This window comes from Mesoplodon densirostris, chromosome 3 (genome assembly GCF_025265405.1).
Source record: "Mesoplodon densirostris isolate mMesDen1 chromosome 3, mMesDen1 primary haplotype, whole genome shotgun sequence".
NCBI lineage: Eukaryota > Metazoa > Chordata > Mammalia > Artiodactyla > Ziphiidae > Mesoplodon > Mesoplodon densirostris.
In genome coordinates this window covers 122501802-122521238 of record NC_082663.1, presented here as the reverse complement: position 1 = coordinate 122521238, position 19437 = coordinate 122501802, and the positions used below count along the sequence as shown (strand labels likewise).

General features: G+C 41.0%; 1 protein-coding gene across 3 annotated transcripts in view; it reads right to left on the bottom strand.

Moving 5' to 3' along the window:
* Positions 1 to 19437, bottom strand: part of ARHGAP26 (Rho GTPase activating protein 26) — a 494532-nt gene that overhangs the window by 82584 nt on the left and 392511 nt on the right. For all 3 annotated transcript variants that reach the window (XM_060093555.1, XM_060093556.1, XM_060093557.1), the window contains one exon: positions 1699 to 1837. In XM_060093555.1, the coding sequence (XP_059949538.1) occupies positions 1699 to 1837 (139 nt within the window). The remainder of the gene's footprint in view (positions 1 to 1698; positions 1838 to 19437) is intronic.

The window sequence follows — 19437 nt, the reverse complement described above, 5'->3', positions numbered from 1 at the left end:
CCTGCGCATCCGGAGCCTGTGCTCCGCAACGGGGGAGGCCACAACAGTGAGAGGCCCGCATACCACAAAAAAAAAAAAAAAAAAAAAAAAAAAAACAGTGATCCTCCAGGGGTGGGGAAGATGTGTGTTCAGGAGTAATGATAAGGAAGGCCATTACTTCTGAATGACAAAGGGATAAAAAACATTTTCTGTAACAAAGAGAGAGATGCCAATCCAGATATGGGGTCTCTTTCCTCTTCAAAGCAATGTGGGTCATTTTTCTGAATTGCGCCTTTACTGTAACTCATAGAGAATATTATATATATATAATATATACAATAAATATCATATTTATACAAACATATAAAAATAAACATATAAATACATAAAAAATATTATAAGTATATAATAATAATACCACCGCCACACCTCCCAGCATTTACTGAGAACCATTTGAAGTGCTTTATTCCTCACAACAAGCCTATAAGGAAACTGTTATCCCTGTTTTCCAGAAGAGGAGACTGAGGCCATGCAATGGCAGATAACTGGCCCACGTCACACAGCCAGAGAGCAGCCGAGGAGGACTCTCACCCAGGTGCCTGGTGCCCATGAGTGCTTTCAACCACCGTGTTCTCCTGGCTCCCTGAATGCACACATCTGAGAGCAGTTATCCTGCCGACTTACCATTACCTATTCACTTGTCTACTTCCTTTATTCAAATGTGAGCTCCTTACAGACGTTTTTATACTCCTTGGTGTCTGCGTGTGATTAAACAGGAACTAATAATAGTAGCAGCAGCTCTCAGTCGATGGCCTTGCCATGTCTAGGCCTGTGCCAGCTGCCTAGCTGCATAAGTTCATTGAATCCACACCACTTCCCTATGAGGTAGGCCCTATTATCCCTATTTTACAGACAAGTAAACTGAGGCTGAGAGAAGGCAGGAGACTTGCCTGAATGCTGTCGCCAGCACAGGGACCCAGGGCTGCCTGCCTTCGGGCACAGCTGGGACCCTCGACTCCCACCCTCCACCACTGGACTCCCTCATTACAAAGGCTGAAACCAGACTGGAGATTTGAGGGCCCAGTAACCCAATTGCTGCAAAGAACTCAGAAATCCAGAGGTGAAAACAAGATTCGATACAGTTGTGGTGAGAACACTCTGCTACCTGGAACAAAGAGGGCAATGCTCTCCTATTAATCCGTGAATTAATTCCACACATTTACTAAGCATCCACTGTGTGTCAGGCCCAGGAGAGGTGGAGGGGAAGGACAAGCAAGCCAAACAAGGTCCCTGTGCAGAGAGAGCCCCAATCCAGTGGGGCGTGTGACTCGCACGGATAAGCACTGAGTTACAACCCGACAAAAGGAAGGGAAACTGGTTCTAGGGGAGCCGCTAACAAAAGACAGGCCGAAGAAGTGACGCCTGAGCTTAGATCTGATCGTGCAGCTGGAGGAAAAGGGGCTCAGCTGTCTGCCCACAGGGGACAGAAAGAGGATCCTGGGCAGCGTGGCCCTCCCTTTCATCCTCAGCACCCCTGCTTCCTGTCCTGTTGAGGTTACTCAGCCACGGAACCCGGCAGGGTACAATGGCCGATACAGTGTCCTCAAGGACACAAAAGGCAGCAACGCACACAGAGGCTGGAGGTGAGCACCCCGGGCAGCTGGGAGGAGGCCTGGATGTCCCCTGGGGACCATGTTGGCCCTGAGTAGTGGCACTCACGTTTCTCTGTTGACTGCATGGTGTGGAAGAGCGTCAGGGGCCTCTCGCTGCAGGATGGGGGCTTGGAGTCACTGCTCTTCTTCCGAGACAGGTGCAGCTGGGCATTGGTGAGGGGTGCGTCAGGCACCGTGTTAAATATCTGCAAAATAGTTTCATAAAAAGGTTACACGCTACTGTGAACTGGGGAGATAGCTCAGGTCCAGACAAGTATGACGGAAAAGCTTGATGGAGTCTAAGAATCAGCAAGAAAAAGACTGAAAAAGACAACCAGGATTTGCTCAGGACTCTATTTTAAACATCTCTAGGAATTGGCACGAAACATCCTCCTTTGGAAGCGCATCCCAAGGTTTGGGAACCATTAACTTCCACTTCTCACCCCTTCTGCTATCATTTCCACAGATCTGCTTTTTGCTTGTTCTCTCTCCGAAGCCAATGGAAAGCTGCTATGCTAAATATATGCCATTGTCTGTGAAGAGGGCTTAAAGTTTTTTGACCACCTTTGTCCAGAACGGATAAACTAAAACTACTTTACTTTTCCTCATTGGTTCTGTTTCCCAGTTCTTAACAACTGCTTCACAACTTTCTGAGGCTGTGAAACATGCATTTAAATAACATCCCCCAAAAGAAGCCCAGAACAGGGCAGCATCTTCTAGTCCTCAATCATCCCCAGATGGAGCACCTAGTTCAGCAGCTTTGTGTTATCTTTGATGCTGAGCATTCTTTTTCTTATTTAAAAAAGGGAAAGAAGGTTGTTTCCCCCAAATCTTGATGATAGAAGTAACATACAGTATGTAACATACAGTATGTAACATACATACTACAAACAGTTTGGAAAATGTAGAAAAGCATCAAGAAGGGAATAGAAAAATTATCCCAATTCCACTATTTAGAGGTAACCACTGTTAGCATTTGAGTTTTATTTTCATATGAGGTTTTTTCTTTTAAGCTTTCATTGCAAAAAAAAAAAAAGTCCATGGTAAAAACTGAGAAGCAAATGACAGATAAAAATCATGACAATGCTCATCTTTTTTTTCCTACAGATCCAAGTACAACAGAATTATTATAATAGCTACCACTTACATGGCGCTTACCATGATTACAGTCACTGCCATGCAAGGTCGGCTCCCTAGGGACCAGTCGCTGCATGTATTTTCATGTAGCTCACTCAGTTCTGAGTGACCTTGAACTTCAAGTACTGTCCTCACCATTTATAATGAAGGACTGAGGCAGAGAGGTTAAGCTGCCACAATTATAGATACACTTACAGATGATAACATAGAAACCTATGTCCCTAGATTTTCTCAATTCCTTTTAAAATGCATATAATAACAACAACACTAATTCATTCAATCTAGAAAGATCTTTTCAGCATCTCCTTTATACCAGGCACGCTGGGTACAACAGTGCTTGAGGCCAACACGTCTCCTGTGGTTAGAGAATTTGCACCTAGTAGCTGTGATTTACTGAGTATCTACCACGTCAAGTGCTTTGTATCAGTTATCTCATTTAATGTTAAAACACACTTCTCCATAATTGGAATTCTATTCTTTATACAGTTTTGTATCCTATACGTTTTCTCTAACGTTATATTGTAACATTTCTCCCTTCATGAAGAAAATCTTCACACCTGATTCTTCCTGGTTGCATAACACACCCACTGTATTAAGATATCAATATTTATTGATCCACTCATTATCATCTCTTACTCTCTGGAGCTGGCCTCCTTCTGGATTTTCTCTTTCCCAACAATCACGAGTAATGAGAGCACAGTGGTGGCACCTCCACTCCCCTCACGTATGGGTGGCCCTAGACACATCAGAGTCTTTCTCATAGCTTTCCCTCCTTTGTGCACGCATTTAAAAGCAGAACTCAGAAACTGAGATATAGGAAGCAAAGTCATAAGAATGATAAGAATTTCAGCCAAAACAGCTGCTCTCCATGAGTTGGCAGGTCCTTGGGCTCCAATGATGCCAGCCAGCTGGTTCAGTCAGTCTTGCTCCCAAACACAGCTGTCTGAAAACATCATTATCATACTTTCCCTAGGGGACTGAACTTTCAACAAAATAAATTGAATCACTACATAGCTGAGTTCAACTGGGGAGAGGAGGTAAGGAGAGAAGGGGACCTAAAACAAAAACAACAAAAACCTTCTGGCTGGGCTTCCCAGATGGCGTAGTGGTTGAGAGTCCGCCTGCCGATGCAGGGGATACGGGTTCGTGCCCCAGTCCGGGAAGATCCCACATGCCGCAGAGCGGCTGGGCCCGTGAGCCATGGCCGTTGAGCCTGCACGTCCGGAGCCTGTGCTCCGCAATGGGAGAGGCCACAACAGTGAGAGGCCCGCGTACAGCAAAAAAAAAAAATCCTTCTGGCTTCCAGAGGAGTTGGAACCCCTAAAAATCAGTACCAGTGTTACACATGTCGCCAGGCTCCTTCTGAGCATCTTCAAGGGAAGAAAAGAGAAATTATGGTTGTTGTTGAGCTCAAGGACCACTAAGCTTCTCATAAGCTCTCTCCCCCTTTGTTCTGTCCTCCAGCAATGCTGAGCCAGGGCTGCTCCTAAGTGACACCCCATGCACCATTACCACTGGCACTTGCTCTTATATAGGAGTGTTTGCCCCTGCCAGCCACTGTGCAAGGTACTTTACATGACTTATCTCTAAGTCAAAGGTACTAAGCAGGATGACCATTCCACAGGAAGAGATTTCCTAATGCCACATGTCTTAACAAGAGAGGGGCTGGGATGGGACCCTAGGGCTGCAGTTTCTAACATCTCAACTCCCCACCTCTGCAGCAGTCCTCAGCATTAAGCTCATCTTCTCTGGCTAATCTACACTACAGAAGCTGGTGCCCAAACCCACAAGTACAGATTTCAACAAATAATGATATCCCTTAGCACCCTTCTGCCTCTGGCCTTAAGTACAGCATGTTCGGCAATCCGAGCTAAAAAACATCTAAAAATGAATTCAGACACACATAGGTCCCCACCTCCTTATGTCTGGCCTCCAAATTTTGTCTCTCTTTTCCTTTTTTTTTTCTTTTTCATTTCTTTTCTCTCATTTTTTAATACTTTTTATTGGAATATAGCTTCTTTACAATGTTGTGTTAGTTTGTCTCCTTTCCTAAAGAGCTACTGAGAATGAGATCCTCACTCAACCACAATGTGAAGAAAGATAATGCATATGCATTTTCATTTCAACTGTCACCAGAAATGTGAGCATTTCTTCTTTCCTAAAAACTGTAGTAGATGCTGGAGAAACAAAGAAGAGTGAGTCGTGAGGAAGGACCATGGATTTAGACAGATGCGTGGAAAACTGCTTCCAAAACAGTGTTTATACACAGGCAAAACGGGAGGAGACACGGGAACACATGAGAATTACATTCTGCTCATTGGCTGTTTTCTCTAAAAGGAAAGCTACTGGAGCATACTAGAATCAGTTCTAGGAGATGGAGATTTTCACCATAGGCCAGAGCTATAGTCCTGAAGGCCAGCTCTCTGGGTCTCAGTGTGAGCCAGGCCCAGGCTTTTGAAGAACTCCGAAGGGCTATTCTTGAGATCAAATGCACTAATGTGCAAGTGGGGCCTGCTGTGAAATGTGGAGTGCCAGACAAGGGACTATCACCACTATTATTATACATGGTTTTCCCAGGCACAAGGGCACCTCTACAAATCAGACCAAGTCAGAAGAGAAGACACAGACTTTCACTAAGGAGTCTGAGCAATCATTCCCCAAATTACTTTTGTTCCTTTAACTCTGAAACTTGAATACATGCAAGTTGTTAAAAGGCTGCTCACTGCCTGGCCACCTTCTCAGCCAGGCCAAAAGATTTGTCTGTGAAAAAAGCTTGAGTTGAATTCTGATGAGAATCCGAACGACTCACAGTTTTGCTGGTTGTTCCAATCCTATTTTGTTTGGAAGGGATGACTTCAAGAGAATCTCATGAAGTTTCCTTCTTTCTGTTAAGAAGAATCACTGTACAAATGCCTCTGCTGAACCATGGAAGCATGAGCTCATGTAATCTCTGAGCAATGGATTTATGGAGCTCTACCATGTGGCTGGAATAATCTCATTTCACAGACACTTTCCAACTTAACACAAAAGGGGGGGATTTATTCTGTGCCCCAAGTGCCCCATTAATTCTGTTCAAACTTACAAACAAATTCTGACTTAGTCAGGAATGCCTTAGAAATAAAAGTTACAAGGAAGGCTGTAAGCCTTCTGGAAGCTACTGGGGAGTAAGACTGTAAAATAAAAATATGATTCTGGGGCTTCCCTGGTGGCACAGTGGTTGAGAGTCCGCCTGCCAATGCAGGGGACACAGATTCGTGCCCCGGTCTAGGAAGATCCCACATGCCGCGGAGCGGCTGGGCCTGTGAGCCATGGCCGCTGAGCCTGCGCATCTGGAGCCTGTGCTCCGCAACGGGAGAGGCCACAGCAGTGAGAGGCCCGCGTACCACAAAAAAAAAAAAAAAAAAAAGATTCTGGATAACGCTCCCAAGTATCCCAATTTCAAGCTTCCTATAAGTGGAATTAGTAGACCTGTAAATACCAAGCTGCTGTTTCTCCTTAAGCTGTGTGGCAGAGTGGTCAGGGGTGGCTTGGCCTCTGCCGTCACATAGAACTGGGCTGAGTCCTGATCCAGCTGCTCAGTGGGCAGGACCTACAGCTACACTGACTTCACCGTCAGAGACATTGGCATCATTGCCATGTCACCGATGTCACCTATATGTGGAATCTAAAAAAAAGGTACAAATGAACTTATTTATAAAACAGAAATAGAGTCACAGATGTAGAAAACAAACCTATGGTTACCAAGGGGGAAAGGGAGGAGGGATAAATTGGGAGATTGGGATTGACATAGACGCACTACTATATATAAAATAGATAACTAATAAGAACCTACCTTATAGCACAGGGAACTCTGCTCAATACTCTGTAATAACCTATATGGGAAAAGAATCTAATATATGTATAACTGATTCATTTTGCTGTACAGCAGAAACTAACACAACATTGTAAATCAACTATACTCCAATAAAAATTAATTAAAAAATAAACCTAAACACCATCCAAAAAAAAAATATATATATATAGGAAAGGAATTTACAGTCATTATATGGGTAGAAAGCAAATAGGTGTTGGAGCTATACAGACTTGGGTTCAACTGGGGCAAGAGCCTTAACCCCTCTGAGACTGTTTCCCTTGTGTAAATGGGGATCTAACACCTGTCTTGCAGGGATACTGAAAAGCTAATGCATATTAAATGCTGAGCACAGAACCTGACAGAGTGGGCAGGAGGTAGTAGTGGTATAAGTGACAGTAAAAATATCCAAAGTTTATTGAGTGTTTATCATGCTGTTATTTACATGGATTATCTCAGGATTTTACTCTACTATTATTCTTGTCATCTTGTAGGTGAGGAAACTGAGACTCATTGAGACCAACTGATTTGTTCAAGGTCACATAAATGAGTACAGCTGGACTGGGACTTAAGACAGCTTAGCTGGACTGTCTGGGTCTTAACCACCTGTGGCCTTTATACGTGTCAGTAATTTGAGAGACAGAGGACAAAATGCAAAGATCATAAGTTCTGGAGTCTGATGGATCTGATTTTAGTCACTCACTAGCTTCTGTGACTTTGAGCAAGTTATATAACTCTGACCTTTAGCTGCCACATCTGTAAAAACTCCCGGGACTGAGGCAAGGACTGAAGCACCTAACACTGTTTGACACTCAGTGTTCAAAAGACATGATTGCATTCAATAAAAAAGTATAAGAAGGGAAATAATTGGAGACTCAACAATGAATTATCGGCAGTCAGGACATGAAGATTTAATTTATAAGTGCAAATTTAATTACTGCTCTTTGTATAACATCGATCTCAACTGCTTTACAACATTAGAATTTGCTGTTCTTTTCCCCTTGCATTGTCTACAAAATTCAAATTTCACTGGCCCCCCTCGGGCCCATCTTGACATTGGAGACCATTGACACTTGTGGAATTTATTCTTAGCCATGTCACATACACATTTTTATACCTTTTCCAATCCCATCTGTAACATGCTCCTGCAATTTACAAGGATTAGAAGACTTCCAGTAACGTGTGTGGTGTACTCTTTATTACGTGCTGTGATTTTTATGGGAGGAAAATTAGGTCATGATGAAGAGTTCCTGGTCTGTAACTGCCAAGTAGCTCTGAGACAATAAATCAATGACAGAGGCCTAGGATTACAAGGCAAAAGAGAAAGGCTTCTATAAGAGAAGAGACTAAGCATTTTCCTAAAACATAAATGTATCAGGGTTTCAAGTAACAAAAAATAATAAGTTATAGGCTTGGTTAATCTGAGGAGTATCTGCTTTGGAGGTGGAGGACTAGGCCTATGGAGCATGGCTCACACACTGCCCACTCTTTCTATCCACAGGCTGTAGAATAGAACTGCTCAGGGCACGAGAAGCCATAAACCCAGCACCTTTCTGCTGGAAAGCCTGGCAAGTCTTAGCAGGGCTCATTTAATATACCAGTTAAGAAGCCAAATTCAGAGGCTACAGCCACAGAAAGGTTTTTTTTAAGGAGAGTTGGAAGTCCGATGTCCTGTTGGTATCAGATTTTGGCCCAGGGAACAACAATTTGGAAAGTAGTTTGAGTAGTTTTATTAAAAGTCCCTCAAAAGGAAACAATTCCATTTAGTAACTGGCAGTATATATAGTCAACCTGGGTAATCCATGGGATGCTGTGATTTTCCTTATCTCCAGAAAGATTCTATTTCCTGTTATCTTTGCTGACAGAGAGGAATGGATTAAAACATAACAAAACCCCACCCTTATTTGAGAACCATTAAAGGAGCTCAAACAATGATTAGTTTATCTGGGGCTTTATTGGCTGCGGGGGGGCTGCAGAATATAGATGTTCAGATCCACAACCTTATGACACTAACAAAGAACTGTTTGCACGGCACTTGACACAGCAAATAGAAGAAAAGCCTGTGACAGAAGCGTTCCAGCTGAGCATATAAGTAAATCTAGCTTATTTCTAAACCTAACATGGACAGGACCAGAAAGAATATACTCAGAAACCAATGTAAGGAAAGGTAACAACAACAACAATAAATCAATGAACAAATGAAAAAAGCCATGGTCATGAGGCACAAGATTAGCTTCCCAAGCAGGCCACAGTAACAGGAGTAAAGTGTGCAGGCATTCTTCTTCTTCGTCATCATCATCATTATCATCACCATCAGCAGCATCATCAATTTTGCATATCAACAGCTGCTTGAAATAACAAGGAAATGAAATACAACTGCCCAACACTTTGTCAGTTGCCAGAAACTGTTCAAATCAATTGCATTCTATTAATTGATGCACATTTTGTGTACAAACCCCAACACTGATACAATGGATTCCAAAGCCACCAACATCTTGGTAAAAGCAGATCAAGGCACTTTGGTGGGCCCAAATCAACTCAAATCAAGACAACCTTGAATCGTCCTCAATGGTGAAAAACTGAAACCATTTCCACTAAGATCAGGAACAAGACAAGGTTGCCCACTCTCACCACTCTTATTCAACATAGTTTTGGAAGTTTTAGCCACAGCAATCAGAGAAGAAAAGGAAATAAAAGGAATCCAAATTGGAAAAGAAGAAGTAAAGCTGTCACTGTTTGCAGATGACATGATACTATACATAGAGAATCCTAAAGATGCTACCAGAAAACTACTAGAGCTAATCAATGAATTTGGTAAAGTTGCAGGATACAAAATTAATGCACAGAAATCTCTGGCATTCCTATATACTAATGATGAAAAATCTGAAAGTGAAAACAAGAAAACACTCCCATTTACCATTGCAACAAAAAGAATAAAATATCTAGGAATAAACCTACCTAAGGAGACAAAAGACCTGTATGCAGAAAATTATAAGACACTGATGAAAGAAATTAAAGATGATACAAATAGATGGAGAGATGTACCATGTTCTTGGATTGGAAGAATCAACATTGTGAAAATGACTCTACTACCCAAAGCAATCTACAGATTCAATGCAATCCTTATCAAACTACCACTGGCATTTTTCACAGAACTAGAGCAAAAAATTTCACAATTTGTATGGAAACACAAAAGACCCCGAATAGCCAAAGCAATCTTGAGAACGAAAAATGGAGCTGGAGGAATCAGGCTCCCTGACTTCAGACTATACTACAAAGCTACAGTAATCAAGACAGTATGGTACTGGCACAAAAACAGAAAGATAGATCAATGGAACAGGATAGAAAGCCCAGAGATAAACCCACGGACATATGGTCACCTTATCTTTGATAAAGGAGGCAGGAATGTACAGTGGAGAAAGGACAGTCTCTTCAATAAGTGGTGCTGGGAAAACTGGATAGGGACATGTAAAAGTATGAGATTAGATCACTCCCTAACACCATACACAAAAAGAAGCTCAAAATGGATGAAAGACCTAAATGTAAGGCCAGACACTATCAAACTCTTAGAGGAAAACATAGGCAGAACACTCTATGACATAAATCACAGCAAGATCCTTTTTGACCCACCTCCTAGAGAAATGGAAATAAAGACAAAAATAAACACATGGGACCTAATGAAACTTCAAAGCTTTTGCACAGCAAAGGAAACCATAAACAAGACCAAAAGACAACCCTCAGAATGGGAGAAGATATTTGCAAATGAAGCAACTGACAAAGGATTAATCTCCAAAATTTATAAGCAGCTCATGCAGCTCAATAACAAAAAAACAAACAACCCAATCCAAAAATGGGCAGAAGACCTAAGTAGACATTTCTCCACAGAAGATATACAGACTGCCAACAAACACATGAAAGGATGCTCAACATCTTTGCTCATTAGAGAAATGCAAATCAAAACTACAATGAGATATCATCTCACACCAGTCAGAATGGCCATCATCAAAAAATCTAGAAACAATAAATGCTGGAGAGGGTGTGGAAAAAAAGGAACACTCTTGCACTGCTGGTGGGAATGTGAATTGGTACAGCCACTATGGAGAACGGTATGGAGGTTCCTTAAAAAACTACAAATAGAACTACCATATGACCCAGCAATCCCACTACTGGGCATATACCCTGAGAAAACCATAATTCAAAAAGAGACATGTACCAAAATGTTCATAGCAGCCCTATTTACAATAGCCCGGAGATGGAAACAACCTAAGTGTCCATCATCAGATGAATGGGTAAAGAAGATGTGGCACATATATACAATGGAATATTACTCAGCCATAAAAAGAAATGAAATTGAGCTATTTGTAATGAGGTGGATGGACCTAGAGTCTGTCATACAGAGTGAAGTAAGTCAGAAAGAGAAAGACAAATACTGTATGCTGACACATATATATGGAATTTAAGAAAAAAAAATGTCATGAAGAACATAGGGGTAAGACAGGAATAAAGACACAGACCTACTAGAGAATGGACTTGAGGATATGGGGAGGGGGAAGGGTAAGCTGTGACAAAGTGAAAGAGCGGCATGGACATATATACACTACCAAACGTAAGGTAGATAGCTAGTGGGAAGCAGCCGCATAGCACAGGGAGATCAGCTCGGTGCTTTGTGACCGCCTGGAGGGGTGGGATAGGGAGGGTGGGAGGGAGACGCAAAAGGGAGGGGATATGGGAACATATGTATATGTTTAACTGATTAAATTTGTTATAAAGCAAAAAATTAAAAAAAAAAAAAACTTGAAAGACAACCTTGAAAGACACTACCATTTTAACAGGAATGCAAGTTTGCTTAGGACTTGCTGCTTACACTAGCTGTTAAGCAAGGACATCCATGGTTGCTCGCTCTTCTCCTTGACATATAAGATTAAAAGTTAACATGTATTAAAAAGGGGCAAAAAAAAGGGGGGGCACTGATCTTTGGGCATTTCTAAGAATTAACAACTCAAAGATCACCACTCCTACCTCTTCCAAAGCCTACTGATGGACTGGAAAAAGAATCATAATAACTTATTTTGTAAAACATCAACAGCCATTAAAAGGAACAATACTGATAAAAGCACATGGTGCATGGGCACATGAGCACACCCATGTCCTGCTTCATGTGCAGAAACCCTTTTGAATGCCACAGCCAAAAGAAACATCGTGGACTGTTCAAAACAATCCTACTATTACATGTTGGAACTTAACAGGAAGATGTTAAGACATACACATAATCTGAGATTTCATGTTTAACCAAATCTATGAAAAGGTGGCAGTTTGATTCTTGACAGGATTGTTTTTCCTACACATTTAAATTTTTCAAAGTCATTGGCAAGCTAACCTTTAAAAAGAGAAATAAAAGGAAAACCTTGTAAGAAATTGCAGAATTTCTGGGCTTTTTGGTATCTTGAACAATGACAGCGTTCAGTATCTTGAAATCTTAACTAGATGCATATAAATATTGATAACTTCCACTATAACCCCAAGTATTGGGCTAATAGATGTTTTAAGGCTCAGGGTGACAAGGTGTGAGCTGGGTAAAGATTCTGTGCATATAGAAATGGTAACTTAAAATAATTATTACCTTAAAACAAACAGAGAAAGAGCCAAAGTCTTTGCCCTCTGAACTTTTAACTCTGAAATTTGACTACAGATAAAAAGAGCCAGACTCTCAAATCTGTTCTTTAGCTTTCAGATAATCCAAGTCGAGTCCAGGGTATGGAGCTGTTGATGGGAAATGATGCCATGAGCTACTATTTCCCTTTAGGAAGTCTGGCAAAAAGACCCAGATAAAAGCCATTAGGATCCTACTCTACCCTATAATAAGTAAAGGCTGTTATGTCAAAGGTTACAGTCTCTGAGCAAGACTTTTAAAATATATAGCCACAAGTTTACTACAGTGTGGTAAACTCTATGGTTTTGTTTTTATTTAATGAGTGATTCTGATATCAGCAACCAGAGTACAATCTGGTTCACCTTCCAGGGATGTCCTTCTCAAGTGCTGATACAATCATTTTACCTCTCTACTTGGAATCCCCTGAGAGCTCCCATTTTTCAGAAGTAAGTGCCAACCTTTTCCCATAGCTTTCAAGACCCTTGACAGATAGGCTCAATCCAACCTCTGGCATCATCTCTGACCACTTGCTAACATAACCCAAAGTTCTTTCACAACCATTTCGTTTTAATACACACGAGTTGATTCATGTTGATTAACTGATTAATGTTCCTCTGGAAGGCTGTCCCCCCATCTCTACTCTTGCTCTGCCTAGAAATTGTCTATTTATCTGTCAGAGACAGGCACAAGCAGAATTAAATTATTTCTCCTCAGTGGTACCACACACTTTATTCATCTTACTGGATGTCACTTAGCATACTATATTATGGTTAGTTATATCCTGAGAAAACAGGAGGGCCTTGGAAAAAAAGGTCCTGCCTCATTTATCTTAGGTCAAGAGTAGGTGCTCAATAAATGCAGTCACTAGAGATTAACAAGAATAGATTTAATAGCTTGGGTTATGAAAGGAGTCCTAAGTTCAACCCTTGTTCCTCTCCTAACAAGCTGTTTTTTCAACTCTCTGGACTCTAGGTTCAAAATTTGTAAAATAGAGCTAAAAATACTGACCTTATAGTGTTGCTGTGAAAAATAAATGATATGATGAATATAAGGCTGCTTAGCACAATGCCTTGCGGACAATAAGCTGTAAGTAAAAGTTAACTATTACTATCATTATTATTATTACTGCTAGACTATGTACATTAAAAAGACACATTACCTTCAACTGAGTAAATAAATCAGTATGTATTACCAACATGGAAAACGAACAATTTATAAAAAATTATAAAACATGAATAATCCATATCTTCTGGCTTTTTCCTCTCTGCCTTCACTTACTTTGGGATATATATTTTGTACAAATTGGTCCAAACATTGCTCCCCTCCGCAGGGCTGTGCAGGAGGTGAAGGACCAAGTTTCTGAAGCATCACAACAGGTTAAGTATGTGGTTAGCGTACTTAATTTGACCAAACTGAATGTCTTTGAGAAACACATCACTAAGGCTCCCACGAACGAGAAACAGGTGGGTTCTCTGTGACAAGAGAAGATCAGCAGGGGATGTTTCTACACAAACAGGTGCTGTCTTTTTTCTTCTTTTTCTAAACAAAGCTTCTGCTCCTTTTTTTGAATTTTCTTTATTTTCTTATACAGCAGGTTCTCATTAGTCATCAGTTTTATACACATCAGTGTATACATGTCAATCCCAATCACCCAATTCATCACACCACCGCCACCACCCCCCGGCCGCTTTCCCCCCTTGGTGTCCATACGTTTGTTCTCTACATCTGTCTCAATTTCTGCCCTGCAAACCGCTGCAGCTGTACCATTTTTCTAGGTTCCACATATATGCATTAATATACGATATTTGTTTTTCTCTTTCTGAATTACTTCACTCTGTATAACAGTCTCTAGATGCATCCACGTCTCTACAAATGACCCAAATTCGTTCATTTTTATGGCTGAGTAATATTCCATAGTATATATGTACCACATCTTCTTTATCCATTCATCTGTTGATGGGCATTTAGGTTGCTTCCATGACCTGGCTATTGTAAATAGTGCTTCAATGAACACTGGGGTGCATGTGTCTTTTTGAATTATGGTTTTGTCTGGGTATATGCCCAGTAGTGGGATTGCTGGGTCGTATGGTAATTCTATTTTTAGTTCTTTAAGGATCCTCCATACTGTTCTCCATAGCGGCTACATCAATTTACATTCCCACCAACAGTGCAAGAGGGTTCCCTTTTCTCCACACCCTCTCCAGCATTTGTTGTTTGTAGATTTTCTGATGATGCCCATTCTAACTGGTGTGAGGTGATACCTCATTGTAGTTTTGATTTGCATTTCTCTAATAATGAGTGATGTTGAGCAGCTTTTCATGTGCTTCTTGGCCATCTTTATGTCTTCTGTGGAGAAATGTCTATTTAGGTCTTCTGCCCATTTTTGGATTTGGTTGTTTGTTTTTTTAATAGTGAGCTGCATGAGCTGTTTATATATTGTGGAGATTAATCCTTTGTCCATTGATTCGTTTGCAAATATTTTCTCCCATTCTGAAGGTTGTCTTTTTGTCTTGTTTATGGTTTCCTTTGCTGTGCAAAAGCTTTGAAGTTTCATTAGGTCCCATTTTTTTATTTTTGCTTTTATTTCCATTACTCTAGGAGGTGAATCAAAAAATATCTTTCTGTGATTTATATCAAAGAGTGTTCTTCCTATGTTTTCCACTAAGAGTTTTATAGTGTCCAGTCTTACATTTAGGTCTAATCCATTTTTTTTTTTTTTTTTTTTTTGCGGTACGCGGGCCTCTCATTGTCGTGGCCTCTCCCGTTGCGGGGCACAGGCTCCGGACGCGCAGGCTCTGCGGCCATGGCTCACGGGCCCAACCGCTCCGCGGCATGTGGGATCTTCCTGGACCGGGGCACAAACCTGTGCCCCCTGCATCGGCAGGCGGACTCTCAACCACTGTGCCACCAGGGAAGCCCGGTCTAATCCATTTTGAGTTAATTTTTTGTGTATGGTATTAGGGAGTGTTCTACTTTCATTCTTTTACATGTAGCTGTCCAGTTTTCCCAGCACCACTTATTGAAGAAACTGTCTTTTCTCCATTGTATATCCTTGCCTCCTTGGTCATAGATTAGCTGACCATAGGTACGTGGGTTTATCTCTGGGCTTTCAATCTTGTTCCATTGATCTATATTTCTGTTTTTGTGCCAGTACCATATTGTCTTGATTACTGTAGCTTTGTAGTAGAGTCTGAAGTCAGGGAGTCTGATTCCTCCAGCTCTGCTTTTTTCCCTCAAGATTGCTTTGGCTATTCAGGGTCTTTTGTGTCTCCATAAACATTTTAAGATTTTTTGTTCTAGCTCTGTAAAAAATGTCATTGGTAATTTGAAAGGAATTGCATTGAATCTGTAGATTGCTATGGGCAGTATAGTCATTTTCACATTACTGATTCTTCCAATCCAAGAACATGGTATGTCTCTCCATCTGCTGTTATCATCTTTAATTTCTTTCATCAGTGTCTTGTAGTTTTTTGCATACAGGTCTTTTATCTCCCTAGGTAGGTTTATTCCTAGGTATTTTATTCTTTTTGTTGCAATGGTAAATGGGAGCGTTTCCTTAATTTCCTTAATTTCTCTTTCAGATTTTTCATCATTAGTATATAGGAATGCAAGAGATTTCTGTGCATTAACTTTGTATCCTGCAACTTAACCAAATTCATTGATTAGCTCTAGTAGTTTTCTGGTGGCATCTTTGCGATTCTCTATGCATAGTACCATGTCATCTGCAAACAGTGACAGTTTTACTTCTTTTCCAATTTGTATTCCTTTTATTTCTTTTTCTTCTCTGATTGCCATGGCTAGGACTTCCAAGACTATGTTGAATAATAGTGGTGAGAGTGGACATCCTTGTCTTGTTCCTAATCTCAGAGGAAATGGTTTCAGTTTTTCACCATTGTGAATGATGTTTGCTGTGGGTTTGTCATATATGGCCTTTATTGTGTTGAAGTAGGTGTCCTCTATGCCCACTTTCTGGAGAGTTTTTAACATAAATGGGTGTTGAATTTTGTCAAAAGCATTTTCTGCATTTATTCAGATGATCATATGGTTTTTATTCTTCAATTTGTTAATATGGTGTATCACGTTGATTAATTTGTGTATATTGAAGAATCCTTGAATCCCTGGGAGAAATCCCACTTGATCATGGTGTATGATCCTTTTAATGTGCTGTTGGATTCTGTTTGCTAGTATTTTATTGAGGATTTTTGCACCTATATTCATCAGTGATATTGGTCTGTAATTTTTTTTTTTTTGTAGTATCTTTGTCTGGTTTTGGTATCAGGGTGATGGTGGCCTCACAGAATGAGCTTGGGAGTGTTCCTTCCTCTGCAACTTTTCAGAAGAGTTTGAGAAGGACGGGTGTTAGCTCTTCTCTAAATGTTTGATAGAATTCACCTGTGAAGCCATCTGCTCCTGGACTTTTGTTTGTTGGAAATTTTTAACCACAGTTTCAATTTCATTACTTGTGATTGGGCTGTTCATATGTTCTATTTCTTCCTGGTTCCGTCTTGGAAGGTTATACCTTTCTAAGAATTTGTCCATTTCTTCCAAGTTGTCCATTTTATTGGCACAGAGTTGCTTGTAGTAGTCTCTTACAATGCTTTGTATTTCTGTGGTGTCTGTTGTAACTTCTCCTTTTTCATTTCTAATTTTATTGATTTGAGTCCTCTCCCTCTTTTTCTTGATGAGTCTGGCTAATGGTTTATCAATTTTGTTTATTTTCTCAAAGTAAGAGCTTTTAGTTTTACTGATCCTTGCTATTGTTTTCTTTGTTTTTATTTCATTTATTTCTGCTCTGATCTTTATGATTTCTTTCCTTCTGCTAACTTTGGGTTTTGTTCATTCTTCTTCCTCTAGTTCCTTTAGGTGTAAGGTTAGATTGTTTATTTGAGATTTTTCTTCTTTCTTGATGTAGGGTTGTATAGCTATAAACTTCCCTCTTAGAACTGCTTTTGCTGCATCCCATAGGTTTTGGATCATCGTGTTTCCATTGTCATTTGTCTCTAGGTATTTTTTGATTTCCTCTTTGATTTCTTCAGTGATCTCTTGGTTATTTAGTAACGTATTGTTTAGCCTATATGTGTTTCTATTTTTTACAGGTTTTTTTCCCTGTATTTGATACCTACTCTTATAGCATGTGGTCAGAAAAGATGCTTGATATGATTTCAATTTTCTTAAATTTACTGGGGCTTGATTTGTGACCCAAGATGTCATCTATCCTGGATAATGTTCCGTGCGCACTTGAGAAGAAAGTGTAATCTGCTGTTTTTGGATGGAATGTCCTATAAATATCAATTAAATCTATCTGGTCTGTTGTGTCATTTAGAGCTTGTGTTTCCTTATTTATTTTCATTTTGGATGATCTGTCCATTGGTGTAAGTGAGGTGTTAAAGTCCTCCATTATTATTGTGTTACTGTTGGTTTCCTCTTTTATAGCTGTTAGGAGTTGCCTTATGTATTGAGGTGCTCCTATGTTGGGTGCATATATATTTATAATTGTTATATCTTCTTCTCTGCGCTTCCTGGACTAGGGTGTCTATTTCCTTTCCCATGTTAGGGAAGTTTTTGACTATAATCTCTTCAAATATTTTCTCGGATCATTTCTCTCTCTCTTCTCCTTCTGAGACCCCTGTAATGCGAATGTGGCTGTGTTTAATGTTGTCCCAGAGGTCTCTTTGGCTGTCTTCATTCCTTTTCATTCTTTTTTCTTTATTCTGTTCTGCAGCAGTAAATTCCACCATTCTGTCTTCCAGGTCACTTATCCGTTCTTCTGCCTCAGTTATTCTGCTATTGATTCCTTCGAGTGTAGTTTTCATTTCAATTATTGTATTCTTCATCTCTGTTTGTTTGTTCTTTAATTCTTCTAGGTCTTTCTTAAACATTTGCATCTTCTTGATCTTTGCCTCCATTCTTTTTCCGAGGTCCTGGATCATTTTCACTATCATTATTCTGAATTCTTTTTCTGGAAGTTTGCCTATCTCCACTTCATCTAGTTGTTTTTCTGGGGTTTTATCTCGTTCCTTCATCTGGTACATAGCCCTCTGCCTTTTCATCTTGTCCGTCTTTTTGTGAATTGGTTTTTGTTCCACAGGCTGCAGCACTGTAGTTCTTCTTACTTCTGCTGTCTGCCCTCTTGTGGATGAGGCTTTCTAAGAGGCTTGTGCAAGTTTCCTGATGGGAGGGACTGGTGGTGGGTAGAGCTGGCTGTTGCTCTGGTAGGCAGAGCTCAGTAAAACTTTAATCCACTTGACTGCTGATGGGTGGGGCTGGGTTCCCTCCCTGTCGGTTGTTTGGCCTGAGGCGACCCAACACTGGAGCTGTGCAGGCTCTTTGGTGGGGCTAATGGCGGACTCTGGGAGGGCTCATGCCAAGGAGTCCTTCCCAGAACTTCTGTTGCCAGTATCCTTGTCCTCAGAGTGAGCCACAGCCACCCACTGCCTCTGCAGGAGACCCTCCAACACTAGCATGTAGGTCTGGTTCAGTCTCCCTTGGGGTCACTGCTCCTTCCCCTGGGTCCCAATGCACACACTACTCTGTGTGTGCCCTCCAAGAGTAGAGTCACTGTTTCCCTCAGTCCTGTCAGAGTCCTGTAATCAAATCCCGCTAGCCTTCAAAGTCTAATTCTCTAGGAATTCCTCTTCCCGTTGCCAGACCCCTAGGTTGGGAATCCTGACGTGGGGCTCAGAACCTTCACTCCAGTGGGTGGCCTTCTGTGGTATAAGTGTTCTCCAGTTTGAGAGTCACCCACCCAACAGTTATGGGATTTGATTTTATTGTGATTGCGCCCCTCCTACCATCTCTTTGTTGCATCTCCTTTGTCTTTGGATGTGGGATTTCTTTTTTGGTGAGTTCTAGTGTCTTCCTGTCGATGATTGTTCAGCAGTTAGTTGTGACTCTGGTGTTCTCACAAGAGGGAGTGAGAGCATGTCCTTCTACTCTGCCATCTTGGTTCAGGCTCTTCTCGCTTCTAAACAGGTGCTCTCTAGAGGGTGTGTGGATGTGCCAGGGACAACATAAAGCAGTTCAGGAGTTATCTTCATTTTTAACCTTTTGTCTGAATGTCTAGTGTTAATCCTCAGTAAACAATGTGGGAGAGGGAGGAGGGGGAGGAGGAGAAAGGGGAGGGGTGGAGAGGAAAGGCCATATGTTTTAGTCAGTTAAAACACAGAAAC